The sequence below is a fragment of the Coloeus monedula genome (genome assembly GCF_965178545.1).
Source record: "Coloeus monedula genome assembly, chromosome: 1".
NCBI lineage: Eukaryota > Metazoa > Chordata > Aves > Passeriformes > Corvidae > Coloeus > Coloeus monedula.
Genome location: NC_138781.1, coordinates 3,770,146 through 3,790,723, shown reverse-complemented (window position 1 = coordinate 3,790,723; position 20,578 = coordinate 3,770,146). Strand labels below are relative to the sequence as shown.

The window sequence follows — 20,578 nt, the reverse complement described above, 5'->3', positions numbered from 1 at the left end:
TTTTAAACCTTTTGTCATTTTAGGCAACAAACCTACCAAAGACACATCTCCTCGGAGTTTCAAAATAAAACTTTCTTTTCTTAGGAAACAGCACGATCTTAATGAGCTAGCTTATGCCACTTTCGTACTCAAATGGCTTGGTTTTCACACAAAAATGTCAGTAAGAACAAACAATAAGCCCTTCTCATACAGGCAGATTTTCCTCTGAGGGACTTTTCTTGCAGGCTACGATCTTAATCCTTCAAACCCAGGGCAGAACCAACACAGACTGAAAAAGCTGGAACCTGGTGGTGATTTACCAAAATATGAATATGGATCTAATATCGATATCCAACTGAGTTGGGCAAAAGCTCTCTAACAGTTTAGAGTTAGAAAGTGTGTGTTTTATTTGGCAGCAGGCACTGTGTGGGATAGCTCCCTAAGACACAGGGCCCTGATACAAGCAAACACGACACTTTTTATTTACAAAAATTATGAATATCCAAAATACAAATGCACATTCATAACAATAACACCTCCCATTCTCCACTTTGTATGGAAATGAGCTTAAATGTTATTAAGCATGCATAGTGTGTGTTCTGAATGGAGTCGGTGGTCTTGAATTGGGTCAGTGGTCCCAAGAAATGAAGTAACTCATCTTCCTCATTTTGACCTTTTTCCTTCTCTGAACTTTAACAATCCTAATTACTTTAGTGAGCTGTAAGTTTCTTCTTGCATGACTTTTGGATGGGTTCCCACCAAGGGAGGAAATTGGTAATTGTCCTTGTTCCCTACACCAACTTATCAATGTTTCTACTCCTCGTTCTAAGCACAGCTAAGCAAACATGCAAATGACAGATCATCAGTTATTTGGCAATCAGTTACTAACATCTTAAAACCCATTTCAGGTCCAGCTCTCCTAACTATTTTAATTAACTCTTACTGGGCCCAAGTTCTTTCCTACTCCAACTAATCTCAACACAGCTAGCCTATAACTAAAATCTTTATGTTTCTTCTAAATCTGTGTTTCAGTGGTGTCCCTTCAGATCTGGGAGAGCCAGACAAACCAGAGATCCTGTTGTTTCTACCAGCAACCCAAATATGTGGTGAAATTTCCTGTATCAGTGTCTACTTCCTAGCGTGTGGGGGAGGTTGTTGGTAGGTTCTGGATCCTGAAAACAAAGAAATAAGTACAAAAGTGCTCCCATCTAAATTAGTGAATTTAGGGATGTGACCAAAATTTGACCTTGCAGAAACACCTTTACTGATGGGCTGCTGTTGGCTTTAGAGAAAAGAGAAGCATCTTCTCTCTTTGCCTGGCTAGGAAGAAGTAGAAAGACACTATTCAGATAAATACTGAAGCTGGCTAAAAATGGACAGAGGTTTGCTACTGGAAGACTAAATCTCCCTGAAAAATATATTTATTCATTAGTTTTGTCATTTATTTCTTTTCAAGCTAAGCAGATCTTTCCCCACTTTAGAAGAACGAAGCTTTTAAAAACCAACCACCTACATTTCCTCCCTTGTGATAAAACTATGAAAGTAAAATCGTATAAATGGCATCTTTTTTCTTTTTTTTAAATTTTGGTTGAATTTATTTTATTTTTTTTTCCCTAACAATTTCCCTTAACATTTTACTCCAGTGAAAGGAATTTGTCAGTGAATGAATGTTTGGCTGCAACTACAACCAGCAGCTGTAGTTAATCTGTTCCATTGTTCTGTGAAGATAAGCATCTTCCAGCACTTTGCCAGAGAGCCAGGGAGCTCTCTTGGAATCGATTTTGTGACGAAACCTGCCTGTATCTTCAGCTCACGGAGTAATGTGCTATTTCTGGACAGAACTCAACCATGCAGAGTATTTTTAAGCCTATTATAAAATCCCCTAAAATAAACTTCCCCATCCATGGGCCCATTTTCTGAATCGCTTGGAGGTGAAAAGAAAAAAAGCAACAAAACAAAGCTACGAAATGCAAATTCCACACTGTGTTTTATTTATCCTTCAGTCGAGGGCACACCTAAAGGGAAAGAAAACTCACTTGACCTGATGTGCCTACCTGTGCAATGCTGTGTTATTCAACAATGCCCTGGCAAACTGCAGGGCTCATTGACTCCTGCTTAATTCATGAGCATGAGAGCCAGAGGATCACAGAGCATCTCCAAGGATCCAAAAGGATCATTGAATCCAACTCACTGCTTCTCGCAGCACTGTCAAAACTCAAACCATCTGACTAAGAACTTGTCTCAGAATTGCTCATTTAGTGCTAGAAATCTCCTGGAAGATGGCAAACCTCGTGTTTTTCCAAGGTTCCTGCTCTTTAAGTCAGATCCTCCTTTGTCTCCTGACCGCTATTTTAACTTCACTCAAGTTTTAAGAAGGTGTGGTTCAAAACATGAGAAGATTAATTGGAAAAATAAAATTCTTAAGCTCCTGTTTGATGCACTGATGCTGAAGAAAAAACAGGCACGACTTTCACATTGCCAGCTTCTGACACTAACAAGGTTTCCTGAAGGCAAATTCAAGTATCATAGAAACAAGAACTGCCTCGGTGCTTATGAAAAACGAAGCTGACAGGGTGGCAAGATCACTTTCCACCAGCCTACATGCAGTCTTCATCTCTGCTGGAATGGGAGGCAACACCTTCAGGGCTGAAAATCACGTGCCCAGAAAATCACGTGTTTGTTCCCCAAAGCTCAGCTCATGTGAAAAACTTGCACAGCTCTTTTCTGGCTCGCCCTCTTGGACACTGATGCAGTTAAAATGTCAACAACCTTCTCCTGTTTGTTACCCAATATCCTTCTGCTTTCAGGAAGATGCTTCACTTCACTAAAATAAAGGTTTAAATTCTGTTCAGGCTTAGGAGGAGGGTTGCTAGATTAGTAAAGAGCTAGAAAAGGAGATCCCAGAATCCTGGAATGGTTTGGGTCGGAAGGCATCTTAACGATGATTCCTGCCATGGTCAGGAGTGCCACCTACTAGACCAGGTTGCTCAAAGCCTCTGACCTGGTCCAACCTGGCCTGGAACACTTCCAGGGATGAGGAATTCAGGGATGGGGAATCGAGAGATGGTTTTACTCCCTGCCCACTGGAATCCGGTTCCATGACACACCTTAGGCACCACAACCATGTCACACCAGGCAGTGCAGAGATGTTTCCCATGAGCTTCTACCAGGTAAACTGAGGAAGCACAGCACAATGTCTTTACCTGCACTTGCTTTGCAAATCTACAGGCAGGTTTCAGGCTAATGACAGAGTTATTCTGTCCAGAGACTTTTCCCCTTGCTTCAGCTGGAACGTGACTGCTAACCTGTCCTAAACAATTCAGCTACTGGTTTGAATCAATAACCACCTAATAACAGCACTCTTAGACCAGCTGACAAGGATCTTGCTTCCTCTTAACAGGACTTACTGACAGGTCCTGCCAGTGTTTACAGCTCATGTCTCCCTGGGAGGCTCCACACGCCACTGCCAGTTCAGTCACTTCCCATTTCCTCCTGTTGCCAGGATGATCTCAGCACCAGCACAGCTTAAAGACACCTCTCCAAAGACTTTCAGAAACAACTGGGAAGTGTCTTTGTCATCCCAGACACCTCTGAACTCACTCTGCTTTCCCATTCTGAGCCAGCTGGGAGCTGCTGTGGTTGATGTGACCATGCTCCTATAAAGGATACATTAGTCTGAGCCCAGCGTGGTGCTAACTCAGCTACTCAGCTTGAAGCCACCTCAAAACATCAGCAGAAGCACATTCACATCCAGCTGCCACAGACCACAAGACCAGAGTTCCTGATTTACAGCTCTTTTTGGAGGCTAAGATGTATCTTTTGCTGCCTGAGATGCTCACTTTTCTTCTCAGAAGAGCAGAGATTTGTGCCGGATGCAGCAAAGGCCCTTTCGACACAGGAGCTTGTAGGCTGAGGAGGACCTTTCCATTTGTCACACATTGTGCCACCAAACAGCCAGCTGGATCACAACTATTTCTGCACCTTGTTCCTGTGCCTGGAGGAGGAGGCAATTACTTGTTCAGAGGGTGAGATTCAGTCTGACATGAGGACACCAACACTTGGATGTCCACCCAGCATCTGAAGCAAGGGTTAGAAGTAGTTGTGCACACACAGGTGCCTTGGGGACACTTTGTGGTTCCCAGCTGGTCTTGCTGACTGACCTCAATGGCTGCTGCTGAATCAGAATTTTTAAGGTTGGAAAAGACCTCTAAGATCATCGAGTCCAACCATTCCCCCAGCTCCACCCTGTTCACCACTCAACTCTGTCCCCAGGTGCCACACCACAAGTTTTCTGAACACCTCCAAGGATGGTGACTCCACCACTGTCCTGGGCAGTATGTTCCAATGTCTGACCACCATTTCAGTGAAGAAATTTTCACTAACATCCAACCTAAACCTCCTGTGGTGCAACTTAAAGCCATTCCCTTTGGTCCTGTCCCTGTTCCCTGAGAGCAGAGCCCAACCCCCCTCTGGCTGCCCCTCCTGTCAGGGAGTTGTGCAGAGCCACAAGGTCCCCCCTGAGCCTGCTGTTCTCCAGGCTGAGCCCCTTCCCCAGCTCCCTCAGCTCCTCTTGCTGCTCCAGACCCTTCCCCAGCTCCATTCCCTCCACTGGACATGAAGGACTCACGTATTCCCAAGGACTGTCACCTGCCAGATGCATGAAGACTCACTGGGACATTTTAAACTACACCCCACAACTACATTTAAGGAAGTAGCTCTCAGTCAGAACTAGATCTAGCAGCAAATCAGTCCCAGAGCAGAGTTTTATCAGCTACTGCCACAGGTCTCAACCACAAGCAGAGCAATGATGCATTAATATAACCCAGGGAATGTGTGTTACTGAGCTGATGCCCCGAGACTGACCCACAGCTGAAAAAACCCTATAATTTCCATTGCTACATTCCCCAAACTCTGCCATAAAGCATGGGATTGATGTTGAAAAGTCCTGCTCCTATCTCCTGTTATCAATCACCACATTAAAAATCAAACCATGTGATTCTTTATCACTCTGCCTGTGAGTGGTCAAGCTTAAAAGCAGTGTTGGTTTTTTTGGATTAAAAATCACAGGGCATTACCTCCTGGCTGATGTTTAGCATCTGCTAAACTCAATAAATAACAATAGACCACTTGTGTGCCTGAATCTCACCTTTACTCAAAATGGAGCAAATCTGTGGGTTTTTGTTCTTCTATTTTTTTTTTCTGAGATCACAAAGTATTCATCGGTCACACTGAGCATTATGAGAGATTTCAAAAATATCCACAAATATTAATATTTGCAAAGCTTGTCACAAATCTTTAAAGATCTAATAAATGAGTTTTTAAGCCGCTGTAAGCGAGGGTGGGGGAACATCTGCACTTCCATCTGTCTAAGAAACGTGCTATTTAAGGAGTTTTAAGCTATCACCATAGCTGCAAAGTTTTTAAAAGCAAAAACAGAGTAAAGGGAATAATCCTGTCCCCTAGTCACAACACTTCTCCAGTCTCCTCAGATAAAACCCCTCTGTATTTGTTCGTGCAGAAACAGCAACTGCTGGGAGTCATGCAAACACATAATGAGTGTTATTAAAATGCAGCTGTGTTTTCCTGAGTGGGTGCAGCTCACTGCTGCCAGCTCAGGTTTCCTGTACCACCTAAACCACACCACAGACATCGAGTCTTTGCCCAGCTCTGATCCCCATTCTCTAAATCAGCACTGGCTGCTCCACACCCCCTCTCTTGCTCACTTTTAAGAGATGGTTGGTCTGTCCCTCCAGCTTGTGCTGGCCCCAGCACTCCTGCAACGATGCACTGAGATGGTTTAGGGAACCTATTCATCCAAAAAAATGACCCAGAACAAGTTAGCTTTTCATTTTAAGTGGGAATGAATTGTAAGGAGGGGCTGCATTGGGGTGGTCCCAGCTTAGGTCGGCCTAAATTGCCATGGGAGCATCTCCACCATGCTAGAACACCTTGACTGTCCCCCTGGGTGGCAGTCAGGTACTGGTACAACTTTTGTTAATTCCTAGAAGCCTCTAGCAAGAGGAGGGGGGATTAAATTAGCCAGGGGGTAAGAGCAGGTCCTCCTCAGCAGCTGGTGTGTCATTATTTGTTTTCTGATTCACGGGTGAAAACCCACACTGAGCAACCACGTGGATCTGAGAGGATGGATGCTGGACCACAGCCAAAGGACATCCCGGCTGTCTGGGGTGCAGCACCACTCCAGAGAGCTCCTGAGTGCTAAATGTGGGATCTTGTCTTCCTCCTCTCTGTCTGCACGTGGCATGGCACAACTACAAGGACAGAATGAGTTGAATGAACCCCAAAACAGACCAGTCTGAGCTGCTGGGCTCCACCTTGGCTCCTAGAGGGAAAAGCCTCTCCTGGCAGAGACAGCACAAAGTCTTTGTGGGCTTGTGTCCCACCACAGCACTCAACACAGGAGGAAGGGAGGAAGAGTATGAAGGGCTTGAAGGCTTAAACTGTGCGAGGGTGAATGTCTATGATGTCTCAGAGACATCTGACAAGAAAAGGGCTTTGCATAATTCCTCACAGCCCTTCTGAAGGAACTTAACCCCATACGTTAACTTAAATCTGTGAACTCCTCTATCATGCAAGACTGGTTCAATCTCTTAAAGACAGCTAGGACCTAAATCTGCTTTTTATGTATTTCTTCTGCTGCTGCCCCTTTACATATTTGCTTAAGGAGAAGTAACATTGAGATCTGTAAAGGTCAGTTGTTGATGACACTTTAGAATGGGCAGATATAGGGTGGAATCAGCTGGTTGAACTTAATTTTTAGTGCCAAAGAGGCTTTTGGTCTTATTGTTATTATTACTAACATTTACTGTAGCAGCTGTAGGCTCTGAACAAAGCTAGGAAAAATCTGCATAAACACACACATCTCACAGAGTGAGATAAAGCATCCTTTTTTAAAAACCACGTGAGTAGGGGACATGGAGAGAGGATAAGCGATTTGCCTGAATTCACAGGGAGGTTTTGTTGTGGAGACAGAAATGGAATCTCTCTTGGAAGTCCCAAATTAGCACGTTAACCTTACATTTTGCTTTGCATTCCCTTATGCTGAGAAATGTCATTGAGAAGAACGAAGGGAAAAATACAGACCTTGTCATCCAGAATAGGCTCGCACTGAGAGTAGTTTATCTTGGAAGCCCATGTCCCATTGCCCAGGCATTCTCTGTAGGCATTTCCTGGTACAGACCAAAATAAAAGAGAGATGAACACTCTGTGCTGGACTTTAAACAGCCTAGACATTTCACAGGTTCAAGAAAAGATTGACAGAACAGATTATTTACAAGGCAAATCAACTTATCCCACCTCCGTGAGGACTGGAGCAGCCCACTGAGAAGAGGAGAAAGAAATAACAAACACATGTACAAGCTATGAGTGTTTAAAGGTATTTATTAATAGTTTTTTTCATACAGAATATGAGTTCAGAAGACAGCAAAGGTATGAGAACACTGCAAGAGAAAGCTTAATGTTATTATAGTCTTTTAAAAAGCAGTTAAATGATGTATTCAAACCCAGAAAGGTTTAGATGTTCAGTGCTCCATGGAGGACAATGTTATGTGTAAGGTAAACTTACTGCTCTATTCTCTCCCATCTATCCTACTGTAAGCTAGACGAAAAATTCCTGGACATCCTCATTTTCCAGAATCTTCCTGTGCAATATTGTCACTGGTCAAACTTGGGCAAAAAACATGAAGGAGCAAGAGAAGGACATCTCCCAGCCCTGGGGCAGGCAAGGTGGGGGGCACACAACAATCTCTCCAAAATTATCTCAGAAATGGGGACATCGAGGTCAGGATGTGTTCACCCATTGTCTGTGGAAAAGAAACCACTCCTGGTCTTTTCCCAAGGTGCCAGTTCTCACAGAGCATAAGTAAAATCACAAATGACTTTACTGAAGCAGAGATTTAATGTCCAAATTCATTGTCACCATGCAGGGCTCTGGGAACTACATGTGGCAATACTGGGGTGAAGAGGGAAGTTCAGTTTCTGGCAAGCAATATCTTCATCCTGAGGAATTACGAGAGAAAACTGCAGTTTTCCTGTACAAACCTTCCTCCACTCATCAAAAGCACATCCAATTCCAAGCAAGAGGTTTTTGGTTTTTTTCCATTCTTATTTTGAAATGTTTCTTAGAAACAAGATAATTAAAATAAAACAGGAAATCCAGAAGGATCCCCAAAGGACAAATACAGGCAACTTCCTGATGGACTCTTCATGATGTTGCTGTTGCCCTTTACCCAATTTCTTTTTGGGCCTTTGCCATGGTAATTTAGTCCAGGAAAATCAAATGGTCCTAAATGTGCTGCTGACACCAGCCTTGGAAAAAGGTAAAGAGGCTTTTGAAAAGGTGCTTTTTCTTACAGAGAAGGGAAGTCAACAAATAACAGTTCCTGTAGATGCTCCAGATGACACCGTATCCACCCACATCACCGAATGTCATTTTGCTGTTGTCCTCTTGCACTTTTCTGCTGCTTCTTTTCGGAGTGATGAGGCCAAACAAAACAAAACAGTCTGAGTGGGGTTTAGGTGGTAGGATCCAATCTACATCCCTAAAAGCCCTTGCATTTGTCCTCTCCTTTGGCCAGTGCTGAAGCTCTCTGTGCAAACTCCTAACTCCAGATGAATTGATGCTTAGTCGGATGTTGAGTCCCACATCCAGAATAGTGCTCATATGAAACACTTATTTTATTCATTCAAACCCTTGTTTTACTCATTCTGACTCTTCATTTTCCCTGGTTGTATCCCTCCAGCTCAGCTGGAGAAAGCACAAACACAATCAGCACTGGGAACGTACAACCCACATCAGTGCAGCTCTTCGAGCTGTCACAGCAGATCTCCCACATGGTGAGTGTATGAACAGGAGGGGGTAAAATCAAACTCAGAATTTCTCTACTCCAGGATCTCCTCCAGTAGCAGTCACTTCTCAGAAACAACAGCAGCAAGCAGATCTGGCTTCTGGGAATATCTCATTCCAAACTCCAGTTGTCATTACTAATTTATACCCTACAACAAAGGTCTCTCCTCTTTCCCTCCCTCCCTTTCTCCTTCCTTTCCTTCCTTTCCTTCCTTCCTTCCCTTCCATCCTTCCTTCCCTTCCTTCCCTTCTATCCCTTCCTTCCCTCTCTGTCTCTCTGTCTTTTAATGACATAATGCAGCTCTTTTACTCAGTGCTTTAAAGGCAAAACATCTCATTTACTGAGTGAGGTAATACTGCAGGGTAAGAACCTCACTGCAGGTACCTGGAGGAAGCAGCTCCTGTTCATGCACTGTGTGCAGAAAGACCCTGGATTAAGTTCAGTTTTTCTTAATGACTGTCACCAAAAAATAAGAAAAAAATGGAAGAATCATAATGGAGAACTCCATTTTAGCAACAAACAATGAATGCCCAGGAAGAAAAGAACACTTACATGATCTTTCTAGGGCAACAAGAGCTAACTATAAAAAGAAAGAAATGCAGCTATTAGCACTACTTTTTTTTTAGTTGAAAAACAATAGTGTAAAATTTCATTTTCCTAGACAAACGACACACTGAAGAACTCAGCATACTTTTCTTATAATTTCCCCTTCCTTCCTGACTTTATTCTAAAGAAGAAATACACAAAACAGAGATTTGGTGGTTACAACGTGGTTATTTGTGCTCTGTGTGCATTTGCACTCTTATAACACAACTGGACAAGGAGATTTAATGTTAATGCAAATGAATAACGAGCAGTAGGTGACTCAGGATGGCACAGGCAGCACTCAGCCTTTATGCACAGAGCTCTTGACACATCATCCAATATCCATTTCTGGGCCTCAGTCTGTGGTCTCTTCTTCCTCTCTGAAAAGGTTGATTTCCTTTTGTTGTAGATTTGTGGCTCTTGGTTTTTTTCTGCCTAATCATCAGTCCAGGAGACAGGCAGGGAGGTAAAAGGTAACTGCCTGAACACAAAGGAATATCCAGGAGTGCTCAGGGTTTCTATCTTTCAGAAAATGTATTTCAACCCCTCCAGGCTACAAATGCCTATCTCCCCTAAGGGCTGACTCAGGGGTGCTGATCAGAGTCATATTCCACCAAAAAGGACAGCAGGCAGAGCCCAGAGGCACCACAACAGCAGCAGCAGCACCATTTGCAGCTCTCATGGACTCCAAGGTGACGTAAAAGGGGTCTCCACCCCTGAAAAAACCTTCATTCCACATCACAAATAGGTAGGTAAAAGATCTGAGCATGACTACAGCAAAGCCTTGGCAGGAATACAGCTGGGATACCCAATTCTCCCTGATTCCAGCTTTTGGGAAAGTCCAGCTCAGTCTATTATTTTATAAATCTTCACAGAACAGATCCAGATAAACAATGAAACACCTACAGGAATGTCTCACTTTTATGTATTTATACCCACATGCCACACATGCACACTACACAGAGCCTGAACTTTTCTTGGTGGAGTAGAACCATTTAAGAGCAAGTGAGAAATTCCTGGGTGGAGAGCAAAAGTTCCATGAATGGAGAAGAAAATCAATGTTGCATTTATCCAAAAAACCAGACTGTGATAATCACAACTCTGTCTGTTTTCAGGGCAAACAGGATTTTTAAGTAACTCCAGCATATTTGTTGTTTCAATAAAAAGAACCTGATCAACCCAGATTTGAGCCCATACATCAATAATAATGAAAAATGATTTTCATTTGACATGGGAGGACATGAGAGAAACTCACCAACTTTATTTATTTGTTTTGTAGGACTCCTCACACTCTGGTGTTTGATAAATGGGGGAGACATACAAATTCTGTTTCCAGTTTTCCCATAACCCTCTTCAGCATCCCTGCCACTCAGCACCAGTATTACCAGACTACCTCTGGGAAAACTTGCGCGGGATGTGAGCAGTTTTTCATAAATAAACCCAAGGACCTTTATCCCAGACACAACTGTGGCTTTTAGTCATCTAAACACATGCCAAATGAATTCCACCCCAATTCATTATACTTCATTAACTACACTGCCAGAGACTCTTCTAAAGAGCCCTCAGTGAGTGTCTGAACAGAAAACAGAGCAGCAACATCCAACATTTGCCGTCCCAACCGCGATTTGTCTGGTCCTTAGAATCCACTGACACATTTTTACTGTGAGGGTGACAGAACACTGGAACAGGTTGCCCAGGGAGGTTGTAGAGTCTCCCTCTTAGGAGATACTTAAAAACTTTTAAAGACATGCTCCTGGGCTGCAGGTGGCCCTGCGGGGTGTTGGACCAGACCTCAGCCATCCCGTGTGTCAGAGACTGAAATATTGTAATTTATGACTTCAGTATTGTCTTGAAGGACTTTTAAAACTGTATTACAAAAGCTGCAGAGAAAACTGCCGAACCCTGAATGGGGACCTGACTGAGGCCTTACACTGCTCGCTGATGAAGATAAGATAAAGTAACAACTCAGGGCTAGGGACATTCACAAAGCACAGGCTTAACATCTCCAAGGTGGAGACCACATCCCCAGGGCTATCAGCTGCCAGGCTCACACAGACCCCTTGCACCAAAGGGCGGCGGGAGGAGAGGCTTTGGGTATCTTGGAAAGCCTCTGGTCAGAGGTGCAGTGAGCGCCCATCCTCCACTGTGCAGAGGAGCCCAGCTGAGGGATCCTCACCAGGAGAGGGAAGCTTATCCACAGCAGGAGGGGGTGACATGGCCCATCACAGGGGCTCCCCTCAAAGGGGTCCCCAGACCCTGCACAGAGCACCAGAGATGATGCAGCAGACCCTCAGTGTTGCAAGGGACAGTGTCAAGCCAGCCCCTGCAAGGGAGGCACGTGGGCGTTCCCACCTGGCCCACACCATATATTAATCCACGGGATTCTGCACTCTTTGGCGTGTGGCAGCGTGTGGTGGCGTGTGGCAGCACAGCCACGGCGGTGATGGGGGACCCTCACCACGAGCAGACCAGATGGAGGGGAGCAACGAGACATCGTTGGGTCATCGGATGGGTGATGTGCTTCCACCTAACCCCTGTCACCTCTCCCTGTTCCCCCACACCCCCACATACTTCTTTTTTCCATTTCTTTCTCTCTTTCTTTTCTCTTCCCTTCTCTTTGCCTCTTTTACTATTAAATAAAACACATCCATTTTTTGGCATCAACATCTAACCTTGTTTGGTTTTAATCTTGTTTCTGGGAATATTTTGAACCTTCTAAGTTCTTTCCGGTTTATGCACAGAGACTTAGCTTTCTTTGCTTTTCTGGGTTTAAACCAGATCCTAACACCATGGTTCTGTGATTAACAACATAAAATTATCTTCTGAAACAGCTTTAAAACACAGCTCAGGTACAATGTTTGACATCAGTTTAAGAGGTAAAACCTTGTCCTTAATTTCATTCCTAACTGCAGATGATGCTGCATTTCTGAATGGGATCTGTGAAGGGGAAGTGTTTGATGAGTGGTATTTTTGCGTTTTTCTTTTTTTATTGACCCCGTTGAAGATCACAAAGCCCTTCAGGTAGTGGTAACTCAATCTGTATGGACTGGCCTGGTGGCAGGCTTGTGTTTAGTCACTGAAAGTCCACTAAAAGCACAACACAAACAGGAGACAGGAGCACTGGGTAAAGGTAAGTGGATGTCGTTCTCAGCAGAAGTTCACCCCATCCTCCCAGTCCTTAGTGAGTGAAAGACAATTCAGACACTGCACACAGGCACTGCTATAATAGATCTTGTCCCTGGCAACTGGAACTAAGCTGGTTTTGAATGAGATTTTAGTTGTCTTGCCATGTGTCATGTAGATGGGTTTTGACAAGGTTTACATTTCCAGATATCATTAAACTGGAAATCTGACTTCTCTGGCTATTTATGACTTTCATCTCCTGGATTCCACGGACACAGAGTGGCCATGGAATCTTGAGACAAGTTTATCAGCTATGGGAGTGAAGGGAAAAAACAGAAAAATGAATAAATAAATAAAACAGCCTGCTAAGTCCTGAGCTGAGGGTGTGTGACTGCTTTGACAGCTTGCTGATCCATGTCAGCTGTCAGCTGGGTTGAAATGAAGGGTCCATCAATCAGAACACCAGAACCCCACTGAACACACTCCCTAGAACACACAGGGCTTTGGGAAGTGGAGTTAGCAGTGACTGTGGCAGTCTCAAGAGACCCACAGATGCAATGAACACCTTGCAAGAGCACAGTGGGTCATGTCATCCACCTCCCTACCCACAGGACTTCTTCAGTCCACATTAAAAAGTGGAAACCCCTAGAATTTTCAGTAATTACTCTGTAAAACTATTATAGACAGTATGTTAAATCTCTCCACTGGGATTCTTTTTTGTTGATATCCTGTATCTGTATTTTTTCCTCACTTTTTAAGACAACTATTGAACTATTTTTGCCCCTGTACTGCCCTCTGACCAAGCTGAGCAATTTGGCTTCCTTTTCAGGGTAGGTTAGTTCTGAATATATGCCACAGGTGGAGTTCAACCTTGTAATTTTAGAATAAACTTGTAGCCAGTCTTGTTCACATCTCACCAATCCCCTCCTACTCTGGATTCAGGGCAGAGCAAAGCAGCCAGTCCATGGTGCCCCCAATATGAACATGTTTATCCCAAATTTTCCAGTGGAAAGCAAGCTCAAATAAGTGAGGTTTCACCTTAGATATACATTAAAATAGTTTCTGTGATATGCTGGCCTGCAAAATCAGAAGAGACAGTGGAGAAAACCCATTTTGTCACAGTGCCACGATTAAAGCTGGATGACATCTTCTGAGCTGAATAAATGGATTTTGAAACACACAGTTCTAGGGCAGCAAAAATCATTTGCTAGGTTTGGTAAATGGAAACTGGACCCAGGTTTTACTCCCCCAAAGAAAAAACTTAGATAAATTCAAAGAAAACAGGAGTAAAACAACCCAAAATATCCCAGTGTTGAATGTTTTAGCCCAGGAGTTGCTCACAACATGGAGCTCAACTCAGGTCTTTCCAATGTTGGATTTCATGAGGAATTCATGAAATCATGAAATCCAGCTTAAAAGATTCCTTTTTTTTCAGGGGGTTCTAAATGCTGGGACATTGCAAGATTCTCCCAGCATCTCCTCCAAATAATTTTTATTCATTTAAAGTTCAAAATAAGACATTTTGTTTGGTATTAAGCAAAAAATTTTTCTCTTGGGTACTTATCCACAATGATCCCCAATAAATCCAATGGGAACTGCGTGATACAAATTCCTCAGATTGGCTGCCCAGATTTCACAGGAGTCAGATCAAATGAGACAGAAAAAACCCTGTGTTGCATAAGGGACACATCACTTCATGTATAGACTATTCTTAGCCCCTTTTCAAAGTCTCAGAAAAACAGTGAGCCTCTAAAAATAGGGGCTGAATCATGGGGCTATAAATTATTTATTCATGTGCCACCCTCCCTCTTTGGTGCTTTTTATTTTTTTCTGATTGTTGCAGTGACAAGCTCGAGCCAGGTAGGATTCACAAAGCATCAGGACAGCTGCTTACTATTTCTAGAAATCATAAGTGACAGTGGCATAATTGTGACATCCAGGAGACTGGGAAAAAACAAAAAGACTCTGTCTCCACATATTTTATTTGTGAATGAGGGATGTTCTGACAAAAATAAGGAGAGGCAAGAACAGTTACCCAACCAAGGCTTATTGCTTTGTACATCAGCCAACATCAACCTGAAAGCCGAGCGTTGTGCCGAGAGGTTTTCTCCAGATGTCACAGCTGGGATTTTTTTTACATTTGTACAGAAATATAATGCACTTATAGGAGAGTCTTGGAAGGCAGATAAATCAAACTTTAGGCAAGAAATGTTCCCCTTGAAAAATATTTTAAACTCGGCTCTGTCTGGCTCAGCTCGATGTGTCTTCAGGCTTTCAAGCACATTAGAAACTTTGACGAGTTTTCTATTGTTTTCCTTTGCCAAGAAATCCTAAAAACGTTTACGAGAAGCTCGAGCAGCCTAATTATGCTCACTTGCTGCATTGATTTCCCAGCTGCTGAAGAGCTCAAGTGTTTCACCCAGGTCACAGAACAGGTCAAAAGCAAAGGCAGGAACAGAACCTTTCAGGAGTTTAGAAGTGCTCCAGGCTCCTTCAGAGTTCAGAAAAACATTTCTCTGGGTTTCTAGCCCAAGGCAGTCTCCGTTGGACCTACAAAGATTAAGGGTACCTGAGGTTCTCAGTTCTGTTTGTACAGAGGATCACAGAATATTCTGGGTTGGAAAGGACTTTAAAATCATCCAGCTCATCCCCTGCCATGGGCAGGGGCACCTTCCACTAGACCAGGTTGCTCCAAGCCCCAACCAACCCAGCCTTGAACTCTCCTTGCCCCAGGCTGGGGCTCCTGGCAGCAAGCAGAGCCATTAGAAAAATCCTATAGACTGAATTGTACAGAACTGTCAGAAAAATGGCTCTTTTCAACGTCCTTCAATACCTGCTTCCATAAAACTTTTCACAAAAGAAAACACACATTCTGTTTGACTTTCTGATTCCTGGAAAGTTAATCCCACATGGCTCACCGCAGGAAACACAACTTCTTGCAATATTTTTCACTCCTTTCATTCCTCCAGGGTTAACAAAACATAAATTCCATAAAATATAACTCTTTTATAGTAATATTCTGTTTCTTCACAGCTTAATTTTGAAGTGTTTCAGGATTGAGGCATGGGCAGTGGTATGCAATTCCCAAACTTGCCCTTTCCCAAGATAATCACTCCTCAGAAGGACGACTGGGGAATCATCCTGGAAGCTGCCTTCTTCATCCCAAATTGCTTACAGCTCCTGTGATAAGCCTCCTATTATAACTCAATAATAAAAATAATAATTATTCAATTATAGAATGATTATCTCTATGTAATATTAATTTCCTTAGGAAATTATTTCACGGCTTGTGATTGAGGAAACTCTTGTTCAGAAATCTCAGGGCTGGGCTGTTACAGAAACAGCTGAGGGAACACCCAGAAGACAGGGAGAGAAATCCCAGTGAAGAGGCTCAGCAGCACTAGATAAATGCTTGACTAATCCTGCCTGCAGCCTCCCAGGGCTTTGTGCAGTCTGCAGGTAAATCCCTGAGACATCCCCAGCTGTGACCACACACAGAACCCAAAGGTTTCCAGCTCAGACCTCCACGTGTCTTCAAGAAGAAAGATGAAAGAGGGAGATTACAAAGCTCTATTCCTCAGGATATCATCTTTTCCCTTCACCTGGTTTTCAGCACAAGGCAAAAAAATAAACTGATTTTTAAAAGCCCAACAAAATATAAAAAACAAACCAAACCCCCAACCCAAACCTCTTCACTTCCCGCTGAACAGAAAACAGAAATTATATGACTCCCCAAAAACCTGTTGCAAAATAAAAGCCCTGCATTCATGCTGGGCTTATTTCCACACCCAGTTACTCAAATTAATCTTTCCTGAAAGGCCAGGTATCACACATGATGCCATGAAGATTTTTTGCCTTTTCTTTTATACCCCTGTTACACCTTTTTTACAACTTCTGTATTCTTAGTGCTTTTTGCCTGCATTCTTGGACTTGTTTGTTCAGCTCGGAGATTCAACATTTTAGAAGCTTTGTAGGTAGGGATCAGTGTGCCCCCAACCCCAAGGTCCTCTCCAGAACACATTCTGTAAACCGAGATAGAACCATCCAGGGGAAGGCTCCTTGGGTAGGGGGGCTCACTTGAGCCTCTCATTGGGGAATTTTTCATAGATATGCTAATTAGTAACACCTATAATGTTATACCAAATTTTTTGGGGGGTGCATTTTTGTGGGGTGCATTTCAGTGCATTTGACCTGGATGTGTGCACCTAAGGATCCTTAAAATAAATACCAAGATAAAATCCCTTTTCCCCTTCTAACCGTGTTTGACTCTTGATTTTAAGACCAGGAGAAGGCATCACACACACAAAAAGATACACAGACATCACTTGTACTTCAGCAAGCACAGAAACTTGGATTGCTGGAAACTCAAAGAGCACCCAGAAGAGTCTTTCTTCATACTGCTCCTATTCTTATATTCCTCTCTACAGATGAGTTCAAGATTAAGCCATATAAATCCTGATGTCCTGATGCAGATGTTCATGAGTGAGTGAAGACTCAATGTCCATGCTGACAGAGAGACACCCAGCACTATTTGAGGTCACCTGCAGTGTCCACGGTATCTACTTAATCCATCAAACCATACTAAATTCCTAAATTTAAGCTAATTAGTTGATCTCAAGATCACAGCCAGCACAGTCTAGACAGATTCACCTGATCCATGGCCATTTACTTTATGGAGCTCAGTTGTTCTTCCATAGACCCCACATTGATAACAGGAGGGATTTAATCACTACGGCAAATAGAAGCATCTTCACACATAAATTTAGGTGCTTGGGCCAAACAAAACACTGGCCTGGGTGGGCCTGTAATTTGGTGTGGAACAAACACTTTATGTTTATTTTAAAGACTTCCCTCACTTGACTCTGGGTGATGCAATTGTTTTAAGGAACAGGCTATCATCCAACTCGTGTTTGCATTGATCATGCACAAGTTACTAGGGAAGATTCCCCAGGCCAGAACACTTCCACCCACATGGAAGGGAACTTCCACCTACACAGCCACCTAAAAAACACATGAGGGAGAAAGGTAGAACCAAAGAATTTGCTTTTTCTGCTGGTTAGTCCAACAGGTCATTAATTCTCCCTTTGTTGTGCAGTGGCAGTGAATTGCTGGAGAGCACCAGGAGGAGGAAAGGCATCACCCAGGGCTGCAGCACAATTTGTTTCTGAGCCTGACTGACCAGGAGAGCACAGAGCCACGAAACTCCCTCCCTAACCCCCTTCTCGAAGGCTGGAAGGGCATAGGCTGGTAATGATGTTTGATCTTTATGGTAATTGCTTCTTAGTTGAAATTCAGAATTCAATTAGTCACCTGGCATAATTACTGAATGCACAGAGACAGCAATGATAATGAGAGGTGTAACTGTACTTTATTACCTGTAGTAAAGCACTGTGGAATTGAGAAGCACTAAGATCTGATTAACAAGGAGGGAGAGGGAGAGGAAAGGAGCTGGAGGCTGGAGTTGCAGGACAGATGACTTGAGAAGACAGTTTTGCTCTTGAAAGAAATGAGTGTGTGCAGCCTCCCTCTACTCTAGTTTTTGCCTCAGCAAAATGGGAATGTGGGATGCAATGGTCTTCTCACAGAGCCTCTGCTGCTTGGAATTTATTCAGGAATCTATGAGTTGCAGTCACAAAAGCAAAGCACAGCAGCTGCAGGAATGGATCACGATGGAGCACAAAGTCAATGTTCACTGGGAATAATCCTGACCTGCTCCCAGAACTCTGCAAAAATAATGGGAAAGGTGGCTGAGAAAAGGAGGGATGAGAACAGACTCCCAAATGCACCCAAAATGGGATGTTTGCCTGGGAGGGTCCAAACACTTTTTGACAAGGAATTCAGATGAAACCTCTGCTCCAGCAGCAGAGGCTGTGAGAGGAAAGCACCACACGGGAGAGACAGAAAATAAGAGCAACCCAGGAAGGTGAGAGAAAATACCACAAACAACACAGGGAAGGAGTTGGGCTAACAGGCCAGGAGGATCTGCAAAACCTGATTATTATTCCTGAGTCAGCACTGGGGGTTTGCCTGCACCACAGGAACGCCCATCAGGAACCACAACAGTTGCTTGGCCTGACAGGGATTCTCTCTGTTAGTTGGTTTTTGGGGTTTTTTTTTCCCCATTTCAAACTGTTGTCCAGATCATACATCCAGCACTTTGTAAGAATCCTCGCCTTTTAGAAAATCACAGCCCTCCAGGATGATTCAGACAGATCCTGTCACACTTGCACGTCTTGGGACGTCTGGACAAAAACACAACATACGCTGCTGTCAGTTCGTGCTGTGTGTGGTTGCCAGGAAGCACCGTGTCTTCCCCAAGCCTAAATATTCATCAGGAGAAGGCAGGGAAGAAACAGACTGTCTGCAAGACAAAAAAAGCCTGCAAACATGAGACGGGTGACCATTTGCCAAAGCAGCCCCTGCCAGCTTTCATAGCTAAGCCTAATAAAAGGAACATAAAAAAATTCCAGATGTTTCTTGGCAAATATGAGCCCGTTTTGCTGAACCACATTTCCCCTTCTAATAATGTAAGTTTAAAAAGGGGATGAGAATGGGCAAGCCCTCCCAATTTCTGTGAAGTGAACTTGAGGTGTCTGAGTAGAACCCCTTCCCTAATCACACAATTTTACAGGATGAGCAAAATATTCAGCAACATCAAGAGGCTGAATTTTGACTGTGGAGATTGCAGATGTGGAGGTTATAAATAGCTTCTTTAGGCCATCACAGATTAGGTTTGTTTGAGATGAGAAAGTAAAGTTCCTGCAGATACAGGGAAACACAACAATAATTCTAAGTCTCAAAAGCCTATTACAGACACTAACAGTGCTACATTTTCTGTGGGTTGTCCCTCCACATAAATTCCTTCTCCCCCTGGGTGAAGAATAAGGTTTAAGAACAGCTATTGCCAGGAGAAAAGCTACACCCAGCTCAGATCTTCTTTCTTACACAGCCACAATGAGGAACAGGAAACTTTCATTAAAGCAATTACCATAGAGTACTGGGCTTTTGAGCTCCAGTTCTGCCTCCCTCTCAGTTTTTCTCTTCCCATCCTTGAAAATAGTGCCAAAAAGTTTATTGAATTAATCACCCAGCACAGCAGTGCTACAGGGAACTCAGTGTCCAGAGATGTTTTTACCTGATAAGAAGGGCAGCAGGCAATAGCTGGGTTTGTAGATAAGCAATTGCTAGGCTGATGATGCACCTCCTTGCTAAAGCCCGGATTTAAAAGTTCACCAACTGCTTAAACCACCCAGGGCTCCCCTTCCCATGCTTTATACTGCTGCTTCCACTGCTGCATTTCTACCCTTTCCCAAAATATAGCATGGACTATGAATCATGTACCAGTCCTTCCCTCTAGGACAGCACGTATTGAAACTTTAAGTGAGATCAGAAACCTGAGAGAAATAATATCTCATACAATGTTTGCTAGTGCTGGACAAGCACCAGGAAATTGGGTTTGCAAGTGATATCAAAAAGGAAGTGAAGAAGTACAAGATTAATTTTGAGAGGGAACTGTGAAGCACCATATTGTTCTGTAAGGGCTGTTTTCATGTTCACAGCACCTTATCAATCAGAAAAGGCAGATCAGAGATATGCCTTTGGCTCTCTGAGAGCAAGATGGGACTGTGCACTGCTCCTGGGTCTCTGTTCTAGCCCAGCTTCCCAAGACATCTCCCAGCCCGCACACAAGTGATCCTCCACAAGAGATTCCTCCATGCACAAGGAGCTGAGTGATCACTTGTTGGCCAGAGAGACCTTGAATAATCTTCTGCAAAAGGCAGCTGGAAAAGCGGAAAAGAGGCTGTTCCCCTGCCATAATCTGATTAATACACTGCATCTCTCATGTGGAAAGCCTGCTGTTATGTGGGAAGGTGCTTTCTTATCACCTGGTAATTATTGTCTCTTTGGGGGTTTGAAATGGCATGGGAGGCAGAAAGGGGATTTTAAAATCTCTTCTAATTTTATAGCGCATAAAACGCTGTCAGCACATGCTGTGACAGTCTAAGAAAAGCATTCCACCAGCTTCA

General features: G+C 43.5%; 1 protein-coding gene across 4 annotated transcripts in view; it reads right to left on the bottom strand.

Moving 5' to 3' along the window:
* Positions 1 to 20,578, bottom strand: part of CRHR2 (corticotropin releasing hormone receptor 2) — a 142,373-nt gene that overhangs the window by 58,882 nt on the left and 62,913 nt on the right. For 3 of the 4 annotated variants that reach the window (XM_082280295.1, XM_082280296.1, XM_082280298.1), the window contains one exon: positions 7,081 to 7,166. The exons of the other annotated variant lie outside the window; for it this stretch is intronic. In XM_082280295.1, coding sequence (XP_082136421.1) covers positions 7,081 to 7,166 — 86 coding nt within the window. The remainder of the gene's footprint in view (positions 1 to 7,080; positions 7,167 to 20,578) is intronic. 4 annotated transcript variants of the gene reach the window in all.